General features: G+C 36.3%; 1 protein-coding gene across 1 annotated transcript in view; it reads right to left on the reverse strand.

The window, feature by feature from the left end:
* Positions 1-392: 392 nt before the first annotated feature.
* Positions 393-21776, reverse strand: part of Zfc3h1 (zinc finger C3H1-type containing) — a 52358-nt gene continuing 30974 nt past the window's right edge. Inside the window, exons 17-35 of the mRNA XM_075954864.1 lie at positions 20864-20995; positions 20647-20768; positions 19887-19988; positions 19563-19682; positions 18340-18523; positions 16103-16289; positions 14078-14266; positions 13098-13335; positions 10989-11094; positions 10715-10913; positions 9719-9813; positions 5527-5637; positions 5163-5267; positions 4873-5038; positions 3839-3939; positions 2393-2494; positions 1699-1738; positions 1388-1450; positions 393-1259 (exon numbers count right to left, since the gene is read on the reverse strand). Of these exons, the coding sequence (XP_075810979.1) occupies positions 1122-1259; positions 1388-1450; positions 1699-1738; positions 2393-2494; positions 3839-3939; positions 4873-5038; positions 5163-5267; positions 5527-5637; positions 9719-9813; positions 10715-10913; positions 10989-11094; positions 13098-13335; positions 14078-14266; positions 16103-16289; positions 18340-18523; positions 19563-19682; positions 19887-19988; positions 20647-20768; positions 20864-20995 (2500 nt within the window). The 3' untranslated portion in view covers positions 393-1121. The remainder of the gene's footprint in view (positions 1260-1387; positions 1451-1698; positions 1739-2392; positions 2495-3838; positions 3940-4872; positions 5039-5162; positions 5268-5526; positions 5638-9718; positions 9814-10714; positions 10914-10988; positions 11095-13097; positions 13336-14077; positions 14267-16102; positions 16290-18339; positions 18524-19562; positions 19683-19886; positions 19989-20646; positions 20769-20863; positions 20996-21776) is intronic.

The following is a 21776-nucleotide window of genomic DNA, read 5'->3' on the forward strand; positions in this document are numbered from 1 at the left end:
TTCTCTTTACAATGGCATATTCAACAGAAGCAAGCAGCTTTCTCGGTAGCTAACTCAAACTACAACTAAGTTTTTGAGACCACAGAGATTAATGGTAGTACAAACCTATCTGTTCCCTGCTCTCAAGACAGAACACTTGTCTTCACTAATTAAAAAGCCACTATCTCGTCTCGTTTTGTTTCACTGTTGTTCTAAATGGGAAAGGAACTAGAGGAAGAAAGTGATGTCATGGGAAACAACCCTATCTCCTACTTCAACCTTTTCCTACCAGAGTGAGAAGTGAATAAAGACAGCGACATGTTTAAAAAGTTAACTTATATTAAAATAGTTTGTATGTAAACAATTTAATACTACAGAGTAGTATTTCAATACAAAGCAGTTCAAATATTAACTTCTTTAAACTGTTAAACTTTATTATAAATTAATTTCTTTACAAAAAAATTGCACATAATATTTGACCACTCTTAGGTTCTGATGCATGGCATTTGCAATCGTTTCTTTAAATCTTCAAGTTAAACAGTCTCGGCAAGGAGTCCAGAGCGTAGGAAGGGCAATGAACAACCCTGCTAGAACACTCAAGTGCAACTAGCAGACTTGGGGTCATGGCAGTACACTTTCCTTAAGATAGACTGCTTACGTTTGAAACCCTGAAATGAAAAATCTCAGAGATTTTAAGAGGAGGAACTAAAAGAGACTGCCTGCTGTAAACACGGCCCTGGAAACTAAATCCCAAACAAGAATCTCTCAGGCATCAGAGAGTGTCAAGTGGACCAGGAATAGCACAACATAAAGGTAGGGAAAGTAAAAAACAAAACCAAAAACAAAGTAAAATAAAAATAAACGTCAGTCATTTTGAGGAGCTATACTTACGTACATGATGTTAGAGAATCTGGCAGGGCCCAGAAGCAGGCCAAACAGGAAGTTCATTTATCCATTCCAAGAGTGTCATTCATGTTCATTGCTTCCGGTTTTAAAAACAGGATATTGAAGGGAACTTGATATGATCAAGAATGCTCGTCTGCCTTACACAGACCTTAGCCAGGGATCAGCCTAATCTTGAAGAATCATTCGAATAATTTTGGCAATTATTATAAGGGCTTAGAACTGACTGCACCCAGTGTTCAGTGATTCTTGCTTTCTGTTTTGTTACTGTTTAAATTTAAGAGCTCATTTAGGCTGACTCCAATCTCTTGGCACTTGGAAACTAGTTTTCTCAGGTTATCAGTTTTACCTCCTTCTGATGCTTCAAACAAGAGTTGCTGTAAAAGACAGGGAAGCGGAGAAGTAAGAGACAGCTAGGGTTGAGCATTTACCACATCAATGGATATGGCACATGCAGAAAATTTATAGGAAAACATCAAGATAAAATAAAAGATAAAAGCATTACATCTTTCCACAGTGATGCACAAAGAGGTAACTTCTGCAAGGCTCTCTGATATAAACGGTGGACCTATAAGACAGACAGACACACTGTCATCAGAAACACCATGGACAACACCTTCACAATCCTGTCCACTTCAAGGCAGTATACTAACATTCAAGTCAAAAATGCTTGTCTTGGGCTTTAGAGATTCCAAGGAGAGTTCTTAAAATGCTAACTTCTATCTTTAATCCTTTTAAAGTGAAAGGCCGAAAAAGGGCAGAATAGCTAAATGGAAAAACGTGGTCCGTCTGATAATTCAGTAACAGATGGCTTACCTCTCTTTGTCCCTTTAGTACAATCTCAGCAGCAATGGCTCTAAGGGAAAAAAGGAATATAGAAAAGGAGGAAAAATTTATATATCTTCAAACAAAGTGAGACACCACCACTGGCAGAATACTGATTGTGGTAATCTGAGTACAAAACTTCCTGAAAGTAACACGCTAAACTTCCAAGGAGTGTAACCTATAGTGAAAAGAAAAATTCAACAATTTTTATCAACTTTACAAGAATAAAACAGACCAGTGTTTTTGAACATGAATAAGATTCATGGGAGGGGGGAAAGAAATAAATACAACTCAAAACTAGTTAAGATTAAAATAAAACAAACAAACAAAAAAAACTGGCACTAACACCTTTAAAATAAGAAAGAAACCAGACTATAACAAGGAAAACCCCTACAATTTAAAGATGTCCTAAAGTGTAATAACAATACTGTATTATTAGATATCTAAATGTTTTCCCTCATTAAAGTGATGTCCTTATTATTACTTCATTCAAGATTGTAAAGGCAGCTATTAATAAGAATTTTACTCATTTAGGTATTAAAACTATAGCAAGTGCCCCAAACAACTCTATATTAGGCCTGCCTACGGGATGGGAGAAAAGATGCTACTTCAGATTTACCTGTCTGGAGCAACCCTTACAAATAAAAACATAGCTATAAAAACATGTACACGATTGTTGCATTACATTTTCCAGGTGGCCAGGCATGTTGGGATATTATATGTAAACATCTTGGCTTGAAGTTTCAGAATCTGAACATTGCTTTCTTCCCATTCGTGCTGAAGCAGCCTGTAAAGTACATTCAGGAAAATGAACAAAGCATTCAACGTACAGGGCACCCCAAATATGCTGTATGACAGAATACACGACAAGGTGCAAACATTGGTCAATGAAATCCTATTAGGGACATTCAGCAAATGTTTATAGAATGTGTCTTATGACAACTGTCCCAGGATCAGAATGTGCTAACTATTGTTACGGTTATCTTCAATAACAAAAGGCTCATGTACTCCTGCAGAAAACAAAAGCAATCTCATTATATAACCTTCAACTCAATAACTAATGCAATTTTTAAAATTATTTTTCCTTCACAGAGCAAATAGCATATTTAATATTGAATATTTCTGGAACTAAAATGGAAATATAATGACTAAGAGTTAAGTTCTTATTCTCATGGCAGGGGGAGTAACAGGGATAACCACAGGAAGAATGCACCAAAACAAAGACTGTGGTTTACCTGCAACTAAACTACCTATGTTTTAAAATGCTTATCATAATAGACACTAGATACAAACAGAACCAAAATACAATCATATTTTCTACTTCACATGCTTAGCAAAGAAAATTTTCTTATTTAAATTTCCACAATTGGCTTCTAAAGATTAACATGGATGGTATGAAATTTAATTATTAGCCATGAACAATATGGCTAATTTTCTTAAAAACTTAACTCTTATATATGTGTGTGAGCACGCGCATATATGTATATGTATATATATGCATCACAGTATGGAGAACATACTTTAAAACACAAGAGAATATCCAAACAGCACTTTAGGTATCTTATAAACTGTAGAAGCAGCTATATGGTAAGTCACAGTCAAGCAGAGATGACGGTACCAGTGGATGCCTAAGCAAGGACAGGTTAAGTACTCCATAAAAATTACAAGCTTGTTTTTGAAAGTAAACTCAAGGTTTACCCTGACAGAGCAGAACAGCCACAATGTGTTCTGAAATTCTCTGACTCTAACAGAGCGCAGGAAAACCCGGGGCGGTGCTTAAATACAGTTTGAAAGCTTTAGTTTAGGAATTTGATTTTATCTCACCAATCTATGAGATTCCATTACCTGCTAAGTATTTGAATAACTGCCATGAAAATCTCTTCATATTCCCCTACCACGTAAAACAGGCCTACTGCTTTAAAAATGCATATTCTAATGCTATAGTTCTCTGAAATGACCAGATTTTCACATTGGCTTTTGTATGAATAACTAAATATGATTTAACAATTCTGAGATAAAGTAGTATGTATCCATGAGGAAAGGGGAGAACCACATAGTCTTCTCAAGTTTTCAAGAATAATTTCATATGAAGGGCCTATACTTCTGAGCTGAGAACCAAAATTTTTCTTACCTCAGTGCAAGTCGAGAATTAGTTGGCATAACAGAGCAAAAGCGTTCCAAGGTTTTGGAATGCTGAGTCTTTGGAACACAGCTCAAATAAAAGAAAATAACCTGTGAAGGTTGAGGGAGGGAATGAGTATGCAACTACAAAGCAGAATCTAGCTACTGTATGTATTTTAATGAAAAAGTCATTAAGACACAAATGTACAAATTATAATGTGTGATTAATTACCATTAATTATACTAGCCACTTTCATTAACTACAAATTAGAGACTCTGGTCTATGAGCGCAACAGACAAAGCACTGACAGGAAGCCAGGAGTCTGAGTTTTCTGTCCTGAGTCTACCTTTACTTGCTGTACTGCTGGGCAAGTGAAGAGGGCTAATTGTACTTGCCACGTGTTGCTCCTGGAATCCTGTGAGAAAACATGACTTAATGTCCATGTACTGTTTATAGTCTCTGGGATAAAGAATGGCACAGAAGCACAACATACAGTAACTGGTTATCCTGATTAGCGCAGAACCAACCTATGGGGTGAGATGGGGTGAGAGTATCTAAGTCTACCGTGAGCTTTGGAGTGCATTATATATTGACTGAAATGAGACTGAAAGAGAAAAAAGCACTTTGTTTCATCACCTATAACATACCATTGTGAGTGCATCATTAATCAGGTTTCACTATTATAAATGTAAACAACACCTCATTCCTATAAAAGACCCTTTGTGAATGTATCGTTAATCAGACTTTACTATTATAAATGTAAACAGCTCCTCATTTTCAGCTTTGTTATGCCCTGTAGCTGCATTTGCTCGACAGAACTTAGCAAATAAATCAGCTACAATGGATACACTGATTCTATGGGGCCTAACAGGGCACCTTTTCCTGGACTTGGAAGCAAAAAGAACTGAAGACAGGAATGACAGCGAATGTTAGGACAGTGGTCCCGGGAAGAGCTCTTGACATAAAGCAGCAGTTCTGCTTTGCTGCTATTGCTCAATTTTCTGTTATATACAAACAGCTAAAGGAAAAAATTAAGTTCTTACCCGATTATGAAATTCATAGTTGGACCAGTAATCAGCACTGCTAAAAGGGATGGGGTATCGGGCAGGGACAGTAACCAAACATCTATTCACTAAGTCAGTAAAAAATTTGAATTCTTGGACTTTGTTTCTGGATCCAGCAGCTCTATTATTGGCAAAGACAAGATAACTGCCAAAAGAAAAACATTTTACTTTAGAATAATTAAGCCAGTAACTCACCAAAAAGCTGATCACCCTTTTCCCCACCATAGGATTATTCTAAAAATCCCATCCATAAAAGGGACTAAACTTACTCCATCCAAATCTTCTGCACTATATCAGACCTCATGGCCACCCCCAATGCTGCCTCATATGCTTCTACTGTCTCCTTAATACTTGATTGAAGAGGATGACAAAGGCTGTGTAAGGAATGAAGAAAAATGTTTACAGTTTGATTTTGTTAGGTTACAGAATGACAATGTACACTTACACACCACAGATAATATTACAGTAAAGTCTACTTGCTTTTGTCTTGTAAATAACCAGCCTTGGCATCTCTTTAAATCTGCTTCAGTGAGGCAGGCTTTTAATGCACAACAACTCAGTAATCAACATCAGCTACAAATACAAGATAGGCTTAACATGTAATGTTCCTCTCCACAGTAGGTAATGTCTCACCAGTAAATCAGCCACAAATAAGGAACTTGGTTGTTAAATATATCATCATCAAAATTCCCTTTACATAAACAGGCTGGAATGTCAAGTGGTCCTGGGATATTTAAGAGATATCTGAAAGAAGAAAATCCCAACATTGTATGAAATTATGCCTAGGCACACACGGGTTAAAATACTAACACAGATAATCTTTAATTTCAACTTAATTGAAATATTTCTACAAAATATGAACTTTTCTAAAATTATACTTACTGAAAATTTTACTTTTATACCAATATGAACTAACTCCCCCAAATAAATTTGTAATTCTAGCCCCAAAACTTAAAAAAAATCATCTAATTAAACCAAATTAAAAATAAAGACCAAATCAGATTACTAAGTATCTGAAATCTCCACAAAATCTGTACATTCTTCTAGGGGGGAAAAGTGCTTACAAAACCTGCTATCTCAATCTTCTGTGAACACATGTGCGTGTGCACACACACGCACACACACACACACACACACACACACACACACACACACACACACACACTAGTGTGTGCGCAAGCACACAACACAGAAGTTTAGTTCAGATATAACGAGCAAAATATTGCGTAAAAGCATTTATCAGAAAGAGGCATCATCAAACAAAGCAGAGAATGCTCTAGATTCTATCACCCCCTTTCAAAAAAAGAAAAAGACTACTAAAAGGTTCTTAGACACTCAGATAAGAAGTCTATTTATTCGACTTCCACTACTTCAGTTTCCCTTCCAATGAATCTGAACCTCTTTATGTGTAACTCCGGAGTCTCAGAGTCATCTAATCTTGAAATGGCAATCTAGTATAATCATTGACATTAGAAAAGGACTGCACCGGGAAAAGTATTAAAGGGCTAGCCCAGCCTGTAGGAAGGCAGCAACACAGGACATCTCAAGTGCGGGCATCCCAACTATCACAGCTAGCTGCACTACCCTGAGTTACCCACTAGATTTCCAAGGATTTTAGAATCCCTGATGACTTTAAATCTAAAAGACATAAAACTGTATAATCTCTAGGGTAACTTCCTCAAAGTGAATGAAAACACCAACTTTACTTTCTAAATTTATTTGAAACAATGAAATACTTCTTACTGCTAGTCATCTTTTTTTTTTCTTTTTTTTCTTTTTTCTTTTTTTTTGGTTTTTCGAGACAGGGTTTCTCTGTGGTTTTGGAGCCTGTCCTGGAACTAGCTCTTGTAGACCGGGCTCTGGGTCTCGAACTCACAGAGATCCACCTGCCTCTGCCTCCCAATTGCTGGGATTAAAGGTGTGTGCCACCACCGCCCGGCTTGCTTGTCATCTTTTATACTAAATGTTACAGAGAAAAGGTTGATCAGGGCTGGAGAGATGGCTCAGTGGTTAGGAGCACTGACTGCTCTTCCAGAGGTCCTGAGTTCAATTCCCAGCAACCATATGGTAGCTCACAACCATCTGTAATGAGATCTAGCCCTTCTCTGGTGTATGGGCATACATGGAGGGAGAATGTTGTATACATAATAAATACACCTTTAAAAAAAGAAAAAGCTCACCAAATTTACTTTCAGGTACATATTACAGCACATATTTTACTTTATAATTTCTGCCATAAAATTATATCTTGAAGCCAGGTGGTGGTGCATGCCTTTAATCCTAGCACTTGGAAGGAAGAGGCATGTGGATCTCTGTGAGTTCGAGGCCAGCCTGGCCTACAAAGTGAGTTCCAGGACAGCCAGAGATATGCAGAGAAACCCTGTTTCAAAAAACAACAGCAACAAAAAAAGGGGGCAGGAGATTATATCATGAACACTGATTTCTACTAATTTAATGATTATAATGTAGGCTTAAAAACATATATAAACATAAAGTTTATATACATAAAAATAGCAGTTCCAAACATTACATCATTTATTGACATTCTTCTAATGTTTAACTCAAAAAACATTTTCTTTTCTCACTATGTAGCCCAGGCTGGTCTTAAACTTACATCCTTCACCTCACAAGTGCTTGGATCACAGGAGTGTGCCACCATGCCTGGCTAACAAGAACTTTGAAAAATGCAGGTGTCTTTTCTTAGTTCTTGGTGATATATGATTATTTCACAAAAGAATTTAATAAAGCAAGATGTCTCAGTAAAAAACAGTAAGATGATTTAGAGCCAATCTAGCTCCAAATTTTTATTGCTGTTTTTTTATTGTGTTCAATTAAGCTAGCCTCAAGTAGATCTAAAGACCTTTGATTAGTTACCAAGGCAAAATCTGGCATCATCCCCTTTTAAGCTAAACTAATTACCTCCATGCCCAAGGGAAAACCAGAACACAAGTCTATAAAGGGTTTTGTTTGGCCCTGAATTAGTCTTTTGCCAAAGTTCGAAAACAAACCAATTTAATAAAAAAAAAAAACAAAACTGGGTATGGAGGAGGGAACCAAACTGAATTCTTTGTATTTTTCTTTTGTTAATTCACATTTAAAACTGTTTTGCTGTAACTATATTTAAAATATTAATGTGTATATGCCAAAGAATTTGTTTCGTTTTCATTGTTGCTTTGGTTTTTTGAGACAGGGTTTCTCAGTGTAGCCTTGGCTGTTCTGGAACTCACTCACTCTGTAGACCAGTGTAGGCAGTTACAGTTCTTCCGAATCTTGTCGCAAGGCAATTAGGTTCAAAACTTTAAACTCTTCAGGAGAGGACAGCTAATAGAGTAATCTCTATAAATTTGCCCATTATTTATGGACTTGACATTGAAAACAGATTTACTTGATAATTGTTCTTGTATGTAGTTTCATTTTTGTTAAGGTTATTGCCTTTCCTTTCTATTTGGACGATACTTGATAATAATTCTTATTGTTACATAATTTTACTATGCTACAGTTAGAACCTTTCCTTCTTAAAGAAAAAAGGGGGAGATGTTATGGGAATTCTGTTACCTGTCCGCTATCCAATTGAAAAGAGTGCTTTAGTCTAAGAGGTGGGCTTTACACTGAGGACAGATGTTCTCAGGTTCAAATTTACAAAGAAAAAAATCTGAGCTAAACAGACTAATTTTTTTTTTTTTAATCAGAGTCATTGGGAGATAGTTGGACAGAGAACTTAGGTTTTAAAATCACTGGCTGCTCTCCCAAAGAACTTGGGAGAACAATTCCCAATATCCAGGGCTCTGGATTTTATTAGCCAATTTGGCAGCTCACAACCATCTGGAATTATAGTTCCAGAGCATCCAAAGCCCTCTTTCTGGTCTCCTCAGGTTCTAGGCACACACCTGGTGTATAGCCATATAAACAGGCAAAACCCAAAAAGCCTGGGTTAGTTAAAACCAAATGTGACTGACATTACAGGTTATTGTAACTGGTAGACTGGGGAAGGAAGGGTGGAGGTAACACATCTAAAAAGGAATTTGCACATATTATTTGACTTGCTAACACAAAAACAAGGTTTGATTTTCGCTCATCAATATTTTCTATAAGGATTCTTATAGGAGCTGGAGAGATGGCTCAGTGTTAAGAGCGAGTGCTGGCTGCTCTTCCAGCTCTGGGGGGACCCAATACCTCCTTTTTGACACCTCGAGTATTGCATTTACACACACACATACACACACAAAATTTATAACTTTTTAAATCTTAAAAGAAAGCAAATTAAGGCTATATTATACATAGGTCTTCCTTGCAGTCAAACGCAGTAACAGAATACCATAAATAGTTTCTTTTTGATTATGTTTTTCCTCACAGTCAGCAAATTATATTTTTATAAACAAAGCTTTACTGGAACACATCCATTCATTTACATATTGTTTGAGGGCTCTTTGTTTTTTCTTTTTTACTACATTACAGATGCATTTGAAGTAATAAAATGTCCTGCAAACCTGAAGTATTTTCTGGCTCAAAGAAACAAAATACTACTGATCCCCTACAGAGAAATGAGGGGGAAGAAAAGCTTAAAATCTTCCACAAGATCATTTTTATGACCTGATGTATCTTTTAATGTTGGGACAGAGCTCCCAGCAGAGCAAGGGTAGTAGATACAGAGCTACTGAGAAACCCACGGGTGAGGAAAAACATCCTCTAAAGCTGTTCACAAAACATTTCAGAGGCTGGGGAAGGTAATGTGTTAAATTAAGAGTTTTGTTGTTTGTTTTTCGAGACAGGGTTTCTCATTGACCTATAGTCTCTCACTCAACAAATCAAAATTTACACAACTCACCGGAATAAGTCCACGTTACTATACTTCTCAAACCCAGGTTTAAAGAAGGATGCAATAAATTGTCGCAAAAATGGAAGAAGATTATCACCTTGGTTCTATTTAAAAAAAAAAAAAGAGTGACACATATCAGGTTTATAATAATCAATAAAAATGTTTGAAAGTCTTGTTTTTTCTAAAAAAAAAATCATGATGAGACTATATTTCTTGGGCAGATGGGGACAAAATGAGTAAGTTTAAGACACCATCTTCACTTGTGATGATTGGTTCTAAATGTCAGCTTGAGACAATCTAAAACCCCCGAGGAAGAGAGTCTAAGTGGGACCACCTAGATGGCTGATCTGTGAAAAAGAGAATCTCAGGGGGACGATCTGTGGAGAAGAGTCTCAGGGGAACTATTTAGATTGGTTGACCTGTGGGAATTTACTATGGATGGTATCATTCCCAAGCAGAGGACCAGAACTAGCAAGTGTGCACAAGCGAGCGCTAACAAGCACACATGCACACACCCTTCTCTGCTCCTAACTGTGACTGGATGACTGGCTGCTTGACACTCCGGGTAATGAAGTAACCCCGGGAACCATGAGCTAAAATAAGCCCTGTCTTCCCCTAAGCTGCTTGTCAGGTTGCTTTTTGTTTTTTCTTTTTTAATCACAGCAACAGAAATGAACTTGAAACAACTGTGAATTAAAATCAACTAATCATTAAACAGTGTGTCTAATATTATCCCCAGGTCCCATTCACCTGCTAAGATCTTAAGCAGCTATCACATATCCCACTGGCAAGGACACTTGGGGATAAACATGAGTAACAGTTTGTGTTCTTGATGAGTTCAGAGACAAAGCCCTGTACCAAACACAATGGTAAAACTGCAGCAAAACCAGGAAAATCTAGCTTAACCTACAGAGGGCAGAAGGACCAAGAAGGATATACTTCCAAGAGAAGTCAGTGATAAAGGAATACAAATAAAAAAACATCACATTTAAGAATTATTTTTACCTGCAAGATGAAAAATTTGCACAGATGATAAAAAATTTCTGCATTCTGAGAATTCTTTTCAAATGCGGTGAGCCATACCATCCTGGCTTTGTCATACTCGTCTGTTTTCAAATACAAAGCAGCCAGGGTCTCCAGTAACTGGCAGTTTGCGGGACACGACTCCAGTAAGCTTTGGCACAGCTCTGCTGCCGCCTCATACCTTAAGAAAAGAAAGATGGCTGAACACCTGCGCAAAGATGACCTTCAATAGAGTTGTTTATTAATGCAGCCTTACCTCTCTAGGAGCTGGTGCAGAGCAATCATGTTTGTGTATAGTGGAAGGCAGACCTCTACTCTTTCCCCACTGGAAAGGCTCTCATCTGTACAAGCTTTCACAGCATCTACCACAAAACGTCACAACGTGAACAACCACTCGTTGACTATGCTGTAACTCTAAGAGTTCAAGAGAAAGGACAACCCTAGCCTTTACTCGCCCATCATCCTTTTCATCTTCACTTAACCCTGATATTTACCCAAATAAGGAGCTTCAGGTATCACCAAACTTTTAACCTTTTATATATCACCTTACTTTCTGTTAAGAGTAAAACTGTCTCATACGAGAGCCCTATTTTTACTTAGTGTCTGCAATTATCTTAAATTCCTCAAAACCTATTCTAAAAATAAAACCACAAAATTATCTCCCTTTTTTTTTTGTTTTGTTTTGTTTTCAGAGACACGGTTTCTCTGTAGCTTTGGAGCTTATTCTGGAACTAGCTCTTATATACCAGGCTGGCCTCAAACTCACAAAGATCCACCTGCCTCTGCCTCCAATCTTTCTCTGATCACTTGACTGGCAACTTCCTTTGCTGTTTCATAGCTACTTCAATGTCTTCCCTAAATTAGATCTTTCCCCCTCATTTTTTAATGTTCCTTTGCATAACACAAGCACATGGCAAAGCACTCCTGTGGAGGTCAGAGGGCTAGTTGCAGAAATTCAGTCTCTCCTCCCATCATGTGTGCCCTGGGAATGGACTATGGGCATCAGTCTTAGACACACATGCCTTTATCCATAGCCATCTCACTGGCTTTTTCTTACACCTCAGTCACAGAAATCTCATTCTGGTTTGTTTTCCTATATATAGTACAATTTCAACCATTCTCTCCTTTTTTTTAAAATATTTATTTTATTTATTTATTATGTATACAATATTCTGTCTGTGTGTATGCCTGCAGGCCGGAAGAGGGCACCAGACCTCATTACAGATGGTTGTGAGCCACCATGTGGTTGGTGGGAATTGAACTCAGGACCTTTGGAAGAACAGGCAATGCTCTTAACCTCTGAGCCATCTCTCCAGCCCCCAACCATTCTCTCCTTAAAGAATCTCGTATCAGTCAATTCTATAACCCTTTAAAAGGTCTTAAAATCTTTTTGTTGTCCAGCAAAATTCTTTTATAGGGACTCTCCTTCAAATTTCTCTTTAAATTCTTATTAGCTTGCTTTTCATTTCCCTAGCTCCTCTAACAGGAATGACCCGTCTTTCCTTTCTCTATTGGGTTATTCAACAAGGATTTACTAAGCACTTAGTCAATTATAAGAATCCATCTAAAGAGCTCAAGAAATACAGAGAAACAAGCACAGGTTGAGTCTTTGAGACAGACCCATTGGGCACATCACAGTCCTGCTTCAAAGCTCAGTTCCAACTCTCAGACACTTTCCTTGAGTCTGTAAGCCTACAATAATCTCTCGCTTTTGAGTGCAGGACTTGCACCAAATAATTCTTTCTTCTGTAGCATACAATTTACACTACAATACTAATACATTAAATATGGTATTTATACATTATATACTTAATGTCAATACATAGATCTGACAGGGATTATATACATTTCATACTTATTTTTAAGGAGGAACAGGTTTTAAACTTTAATATATGTTCAATGGCAGATTCAAGTTGAGAATATAATAGTCATAAAATTCATTGATGGAGAAAATATTAACTAGATGAAAAAAAAAACATATCCTTGAAGCTTCCACCTTAAAGGACTGCCAAAACAAAAATGAAATAAACAAGAAAATCTAGTTTTCCAGTCCAATTCTATAACTCCTCTATGCCAGCTATAGTGTCAGGAAGTGTCTACATTTAGATGCACTTGTATTTATTGACAACACATTTATCTGATATTCTTTGCCATAATTAAATAAAACCATAATGTTAACTTTTTATTTTCATAGAGTAATGACTATCTTAATTTAGTAATATTAAAAATATTCAGATAATAAACTGTAACTACTATTTAAATTATTCTATTTTATGTAGAATCATAATGAATAAATGACTGATGTGCTAAACATTGGTTTTATAACTTGTAATGGTTGATGTTATAATTTATAAATATCACTTACCTTCAAAAACTGCTAATAATAAGTCAGGATTAGTCTTTACATCTTGAACCCCTTGCCATGGCATTACAAATGGCTCTGTGTTAACAATTCTTGAAGGATTGTCATTGGATGGATCATAAAGTTTTGAAGGGAGACTATTAAATTCAATAAGATGTATGTAGGCCAGCCACGCCAGACAGCGATCATCTGCCTTAAGGTACTCAGCTACAATTGCATCATTAGCCAATTTTAATGCATTCTGGGGAAAATAAAAATAATTTGAAAGTGATTTTGAAAATACGTTCCTATCCACAATAAGATTCAAATCTAAAGAATAAAACTGTTATATTTTAAGTGATTCTTAAATATATAAGTTAAAAAAAAAATCTTTTTCTTTTTTTTTTTTTTTTTTTTGGTTGCCTTTTGTCCCCCTGCGATAGGGTTTCTCTGGGTAACTCTGGCTGTGCTAAAGCTCACTCTGTAGACCAGACTAGCTTCAAACTCACAGAGATTCCCCTGCCTCTGCCTCTTGAGTGCTGGGATTAAAGATGTGTGCTAGCACCACCCAGTTTGTAAATGAAAATTCTTAGAGATTAACAGATTATATATACTACCTTAGTTTATGATGTACTAGTGAAATAAGATGAAAAGTATTAAGTTTCCTTACACTTAAAATCTAATAAGTAAAAGACAAAACAAAACAGTGAAAAAACACACACCCAAGTCCAAATCAATACAGGTGATTTTCTTTATCCTTTCAGATTGTATTTTAAGGTTTAGTTATTGAGTGCCTAAAACAATCTTTCCATGTTTCCTTGTAAGAACTCTAAAAAAGACAGTGTGCCAACCAAACAAAAGTAGAATGCCATTACAACTTACGTGTACCTAACAAAACAGGGATTCAAATCCGAAGCCTGGGCCTTACAATCCAGCAATGTTTCTCACATCTTAGACCAGTACACACACTTTCCACAAAGTTAAACACTAAAATACATGTTTACCTGTAAAATTGCAAGTGCGCTTTGGCACCTCCCAGTGAATATGTGCAGTTGAACTCTAAACAAAAGAGCCTCTAAAAGATGAAACGACAGAATATCTGATATTTCCTGCTTGGCCGCTCCCATCAGAAATTGCACCATCCTCTCACATACGTAATCCTTTTCTTCAAAGGTGCTTTCTAGGTGTAGAAACTGATCCAAAGAGTTTCAAATAATTAATCTTGCTATACAGAATAAACATGTTAATTTTTGTCTTTCAATTAAGACACTGACTGCTTCAACAGATGTACAATTTATGAAAAGAGTAACTATAAGAATGTATAACTCTACTTTCCAGTGAAATATCCTAATCTGTCCTTCTTTCACAAAAATCGTATATATAAACTAAATCAATAAGATGCACTATCCAGATCATCCTTGAGAGGAATTCACTGCATCTCTGAGTCAAAACACAATGACATGACCACGATACATATACAAAGCTTACATTTATGATCATACAGTCTGTGCTACATAGGGATGTGACTATTTAAAATTAGAAGAATCTCTGGGCTGGAGAGATAGCTCAGCAGTTAAGAGTTGCTGCAGAGGTATGAGGTTCAATTCCCACTACCCACATAATGGCTCACAATGATCTGTAATAGACCCAGGGGTTCCACATCCTCTAACACCCAAGTCAACAGACACACAAGTGGTACACAGACATACATGCAGGCAAAACACTCATACACACAAAATATAAAAAATTCAAAAAGAATCTGTATTAGAAATGCACAGCACATTAAAGATCAAGCAAATTTAAGGAAAATATGTATCTTTTTAATATTCTTTCATTGGAAAATCTTGTGATTATCAACAGCAACAAATTCAGTATAAACCTCCAGATTCTAAACAAATAAAGCCTTTGCTATTCAAGTCTACTCAGCATCTCAACTGAAAAAGGACAAGTTATTTATAGTAATCAGTTCATTTATTAAGAAGTATTATGCTATCCAAACTCATGTTCACCAAATAAATGACAAACATGAGGCCTGTTGGCATAGAATTGCCACAAAGCTGAGGAAGGAGCACTATTTTAACTCAGGAGTTTGAGCCAAGCTAACCAACATAGAAAATTCAGTATCAAAGGAAAAAAACAAAGTAACGTTGATAAATTTGTCTCTGGCACTGGAATGTGACTCGGTGGTGATATGGGTGCTTACCGTTTACAAGGGTCTGGTCTAAGTCTCAGCTGACTTAGAAACAAAGAAAGACATCTGATAACATATTCATCTAGAAATTGATCAAATTTAATGGTACCTGAGTTCACTGGACAAAAGTTATTCCTGAGTTCAGATATTGACAAACATGAATCCTTTTCACAAATGGACCAATTATCATTTTAGGTTTAGATAAGAAAAAAAATCTCTCAAAGAAAGATACAGTACTGGGCTGAAGAGATGGTTCAGTGGTTAAGAGCATTGCCTGCTCTTCCAAAGGTGCTGAGTTCAATTCCCAGCAACCACATGGTGGCTCACAACCATCTGTAATGAGATCTGGTGCCCTCTTCTGGCTTGCAGACATACACACAGACAGAATATTGTATACATAATAAATAAATAAATAAATATTTTTTAAAAAAGATACAGTACTAGCAGAAATTACAGGTAAGACTACATAAACAGTGAAGAAAAATAAAAAAAAATCCCAGGAATCATAATTATATACAACAGAAGAAATTTTAAAAAAATAAAAATTTTTCATGTTTTATGAAACTCTCTTAACTTTGTCCAAATGAAAACTACATAATAATTTATCCAATCATCTCATTATTTTTCTCTTTAACCAATAAATCTGTCTTCTTTAAATATTCCTCATGTTTCATCAAAAATCTATCCCTATAGAACTGGGAACCTGAGAATCTGGTAAGCAAATCCACATACTGATAAAGTATAATCTATTAAGATACATACCAACAATGAAGATGTTTGAAGGAATTATGAACATAGCAGACATATCAAACACAAGCCTGCTAGCTTTTCTACTTACAGTCCAAAAGCTTTGATAGTCAGGAGCATACTCGACAGCTGTTTCACACATTTCCTGCACCTCCTCCTTGGTCCCTCTTTTTGAGAACAATCTGAGGTAATGGCACCAAATTTCTGGATTGTCTTTATTGTTTTCCAGTGCTCGAGCCAGTACATTCAAAGCAGAATCCAAAGATTCTGAACACAGTCTGTACATTTAAAAAAAGGGCAAGTGTTCCATTATAAGAGCAGGTAAGGCTGAAGCTCACATGTGCCTAGCAAGCACATGGCACCAGGTTTCAAGCACCAGCAGTGCAGAAACTAACTAAATAAAATATATCACAACATGTAACATCTAAGCAGAGCTAATCAAATGAACCAAACTAAAACTCTACTTTCTATTAAGAACCTACAGGAAGCCAGGACCACAATGATAAAAAGTAATAAAAAGTAGAAACTCAGTAAGCATTTACCACAGATAAAACATAATGTAATAAAAGCACTAGGATTATCAACTTCAAATGTGATCTATGTACATATTCAGCAATACTTTTTATGATTTATACTGTTTGAAAACAGGAAAAGTTAAACAACTCTCTCTCTCAAGGCCAGCTACTGCTGGCACAAAATATCAAAGCTTTCAATATAATAGTTCTTTTTACCTCAAAGGCTTGCTATCTTCTTAAAGAAGATAATTCTCTCATGATCCTATTCATAGAGTAATGTACAGTTCTTTTGTCCTTTACTCAATAACGAGTAAGAAAGCACTGTAACTTACCCCATTCTTGTGGAAATCACACATAGGCAACTTAAATAAGACTATGTTCAGGTATGTGTGGTTTATCACAGCCTTCTTAAACAGTTTATACCAAGTTTTAAGATAAGTCTTTCCCAGTAGACTCCTTCTCATAATACTTTAAAATTACACTGTAAACATTATTCCAGGCTTGCTCTCCACTATTAAAAAGTCCAGTATGAAGTTTATAACAGAAACTACTAGCTGTTGAATATATTATTTATCATAACTTGAAAATAACCACATGCAGAAAAAAAGACCAATTCCATCAGAATTTGAAGGTGTTTAAGTAAACTTTAATCTCCACTGCAAATTAACCCAAAATTTAAATCTTTCCTATCCTCATCAAACTTTTACTAAAAGACTTTTGGTTTTGTTTTTCGAGAAAGGGTTTCTCTGTAGCTTCAGAGCCTGTCTTAGAACTAACTCTTTAGACCTAGATGTCCTTGAACTCACAGAGATCCGCCCGTCTGTGCCTCACGACTGCTGGGATTAAAGGCGTGTGTCACCACTGCCTGGCTCCTTTTTGGTTTTTAAGACAAGCTATTACTGTGTAACCTTGGCTGGCCTGGAACTCACTGTGTAGACTAGGCTGGCCTCAAACTTACATAGAGCTACCCGCTAAGATTAAAGATCCATGTGCAACAAACTTCAGTAGACTTTACCACCTATTATCCATTAAATAATTAACAGTTTTATCCACTGAGCCATGAACACGAAATGAAGCTTTATTCTTAAACTTTTCTACTAGGTTTAGAGCAACAACACTATAGTTTTGGTTTTGTCAAAAAACAAAACAAAGATTCAAAGCCAGGAATGATGGAATGTACCTGTAATTTCAGTACTTTGGAAGTAAGAAGAGGAAAGCATTAATTCAAGGTCATCTTCACTTACACAGCAAATTCTAGACCAATCAAGGTTACATCAAAAGATCCTGTTTCAAAAACTAAAACACTCAAACCAGGTGCAATAGCTTACATTTGCAATGTCAGCACTCTGACTGCCTGGGCCATGAAGCAAACTGCAGACCAACCTCGGTCAGAGTGAAATCCTGTCTCAAACAAAAAGACTCCACTGATGACCACAGGTAAAATAAAATAAAAAAAATAAAGGTACTATGGGACAATGGTCTTGTACTCTGTCACTTGTATTGTTTCAATAAAATGCTGATTGGTCAGTAGACACGCAAGAAGTAGAAGCGGGGCGACGAGAACAGGAGAATTCTGGGAAGAGAAAGCCTCGCTGGTAAAAGGAACCAAGCCACGTGGCTAACACAGACAACAATTATGGGCTAATTTAAGATGTAAGAAAGATTACTAGTCTGAGCAAATAGTCCAACCAGTTTATGATTAATGTAGACCTGTGTGTTTCTTTGGGACTGAACGGCTGTGGGATCGGGTTGGACAGAAACCTCTGGCAACATAAAGGTATAAATATTTCAAAACAGTATGAAGTTGACTTACCCCTCATTTTGATTCAAGCACTTGTATGCGAGTTTTAGCCAAAGCTGTACATGAGAAGGATTTTCGAGTACACTTGCTTCTAGATTAGCAATGTCGTCAGTGTCACTGGTAAAATACCTAACATCGTCTGGAGTGACAACAGTGTCCAAAGCTGGAACATTGATTTGGTTCTCTGGTCGGAAGGCTGTAAGAACAAGTACATTAGCTTTATATCTTCTTTAACAACCCAAGGGGGGGAAATTTTCTCATCGCTGAAGATTCTAGTGAAAGGTAGATTTCCAGGTGTGAAGTTGAACTATCAGAAAATTAACCATTCAAACCTCGACACTTCTGGAAGTACGGATGGTGCTGTTTCAAGCACCGGGGAAATAAGAATAGGATTCAGCTTATAGACGAGCTATGGTCTGCTGGTAAATAATATTAAACATGTTAATTATGTCAAGGGTAATCATAATAATAATTGTGAATTATAACTATAAAACTAAACTAAAAGTTAAAATACAGCCATGATGGTGCACACCTATAAACCCAGCACTCCACAGGTGGAGGCAGGAGAATCAGGAGTTCAAGGCCAGCCTTGGCTACAGGAGACCCTTGACCTGTGTATCCATGTGTGTGAGGGGGAACTCTAAGTTAAAAGTTACAAAGTGTTTCTTCTACATCTCAACTACAGAATTACACATTACATAATCACAAATAAGCATCTGAAGGTACCTGGACCTCATTATTAATCCACAAATTATGCAAACTAAAAATGAGAATGCAGGATGTACTCTACAATGAGTTTCTTCACTGGTTTCACACACATATATACATACACACACACTAGTTTACTGCCATGTCAGAAAACACAGACTCCAAAATAAAGCAGAAAAGAACATGACCTTTCAAGACTCTGACAAGGCAGTAGTTTTCAAATGAAGCTATGCTCACCCCACTAAAGCATGTTTGCAAATATATGAGGCACCATATATATTAGAGTTTGTTCATCCTATTTCTTGAGCAGAGAATGAATAAAAATGTTCTGCAATGTTAGAATCAATTCTGCACAACAAATAACTATATTGCAATTGCAGTTAAGACAATGAAAAACACCAACTGTACAAGTTTAAGAAAATACATTTTATAGACTAGGTTAGTAGATACACTGAAAGAATTGTTACTATTTTGACAAAGGGAACACCACTTAATAATCCTAGAGCTCAAATGAAGTAACTTCTTACCATACTGAATTGGTCCTGCAGACTGCTCGTCATCACTACTAAAATTATTCTCTGATACAGGTTTTCTACAAAACTTTGGCTTCCATTTTCTTTTATCTTTGTAAGTTGTAAATGGAGGTGCTAACACAGATAGGAGAAGATGAAGATTGTTAATCAAGGTAACCAAGTATTTTCTTTATTATATCAAAGACTTTAAAAGAGCTACATTTATTTGATCATGGTAATAAAAGACAACATTCTCTTTAAAAACGAAATGCCAGACAGTCTGCAGTCACACAGAAATAAGAAACACACATGCATCCATACACACACATACATACTTACTATGACCTTTACTTTCATTAACATTGCTAACAAGGAGAACAGCCATCTGGTCCATTGACATTCGGTCTTTGTTTACTCCAAAAAGTTTTTCAACATACTTTTCTGAAAATAAAAATGATACTGTATTTAATAGAAAAATGTGACTGCAATAACTATACTAATTAAAGATTATGAAGCAAATAACTTAAGATTTAAGCTATAGCCGGGCGGTGGTGGCGCACGCCTTTAATCCCAGCACTTGGGAGGCAGAGGCAGGCGGATCTCTGTGAGTTCGAGACCAGCCTGGTCTACAAGAGCTAGTTCCAGGACAGGCTCCAAAACCACAGAGAAACCCTGTCTTGAAAAACCAAAAAAAAAAAAAAAGATTTAAGCTATATATGGTACTAGTCAGTAAACACCTATGACTTACGAAAGGGCAAGGCCTATGGTTAAATTACTATGACAAATCCTTCCCACCATACTACAATATTTACTGGAGTTGGCAGTCCATGAACTAAAATGAACTACGTTATCAAGTAAAAGTAGAAGGCCCAAATGAAGAATGATAAAGTTCGGTGACTTTACAATAACTCTGGATAATGATAATAAATAAACATATCTATAAATAATGATTACTTTAAGCCAAAAGACATTATATGGCACCAAAATCTGGGAAGAAATTTGACAATACTATCTCACAAGTGTATGCTAGTATTCTATGGTTTCTGCATCAAATAAAGTACTTTCTACTTCACTATAGGATTTAGAAATCATTACAAACCTGTTGCAGAAGCAACTTCCTCATCAGTACTTGTCTCTGAACAGCCAATCAATGACAGGTTATATGATAGAATGTCCTGGAACAACTGTTTTCGGCTAAGTGTATAGTCTTTCACGTGCTGCCTAAAATAAAATAGCACAAGAGATAACCGTGTACTTATCTAAGTCACGGAACCATAACTTTCTCTACACGTTTCCTCCAAATGAAAACTACTCACCACTGACAATCATCATCATTACATGTTCCCGTTAAATCAAAACGGCAGAAACATTGATCTGGCTCAATCATATTACTGTATGATACTGAACTCAGGGGAAGCTTTTCCTTGGTTCGATAATAAGGACTAAATCTAGAAAGAAAATGAATAGAAAACTTATAGTCCATACACATTTCCCTAAGAGCTAGACATTTTCTTCAGTTTTCCTTTCTCAGTTAAAATGCTTACCTAATCAAATCAACACTCAAAAGTAATACAAATAACAAGAATATAAGTAATAATGATAAGCTACTTGTATAATGAGAACATGAGAGACGTCAAGTAGAAAACGGAGGGAGTTGGTGCACAACTCTTTCTCAGCATTTGGAGGCTGAGTTCAAAGAAAGCCAAGCTGATATAAAAAGGCTCCATCTCATAAAAAGAAAGGAGAAAAAAAAAAGAAAGCCTGGGAAGCATTCAGTAACAGAGTACCTGCCTAGCATGTATGAGGTTCAATTCCCAGCACAAATAAACAACAACAATCACCGAAAAGATATAATAAAAAACTATTTATTTTAGAGAAAAAATATAAATAATGCTCTATTCTAAAAGTATTTCTTGTATACATTACCAGCCAATACAAATGCTAGGATATGACCTGATACTACCTATTAAATGCTTTACAATTTTATCATAAAATCACGCTCATTTAGCAGTCCAAAACTTCTAACATTCTGAAAATGTGGGACAACACTAGCCATCTAAGAATTTCTAAGTCAATATTCTAAAGGCTGGTCAATGCAAATGAAAACTGTTAATATTAAAAATTCAAAATTGAACATCTTTACTGGCCCAAAAAATGGTAACACACAACTATAAGATGCTGTAGCACTTGGGAGGCAAAGGCAAAAGGATTACTTCAAGTTTGAGGCTA

This window comes from Microtus pennsylvanicus, chromosome 20 (genome assembly GCF_037038515.1).
Source record: "Microtus pennsylvanicus isolate mMicPen1 chromosome 20, mMicPen1.hap1, whole genome shotgun sequence".
In the NCBI taxonomy this organism is placed as follows: domain Eukaryota; kingdom Metazoa; phylum Chordata; class Mammalia; order Rodentia; family Cricetidae; genus Microtus; species Microtus pennsylvanicus.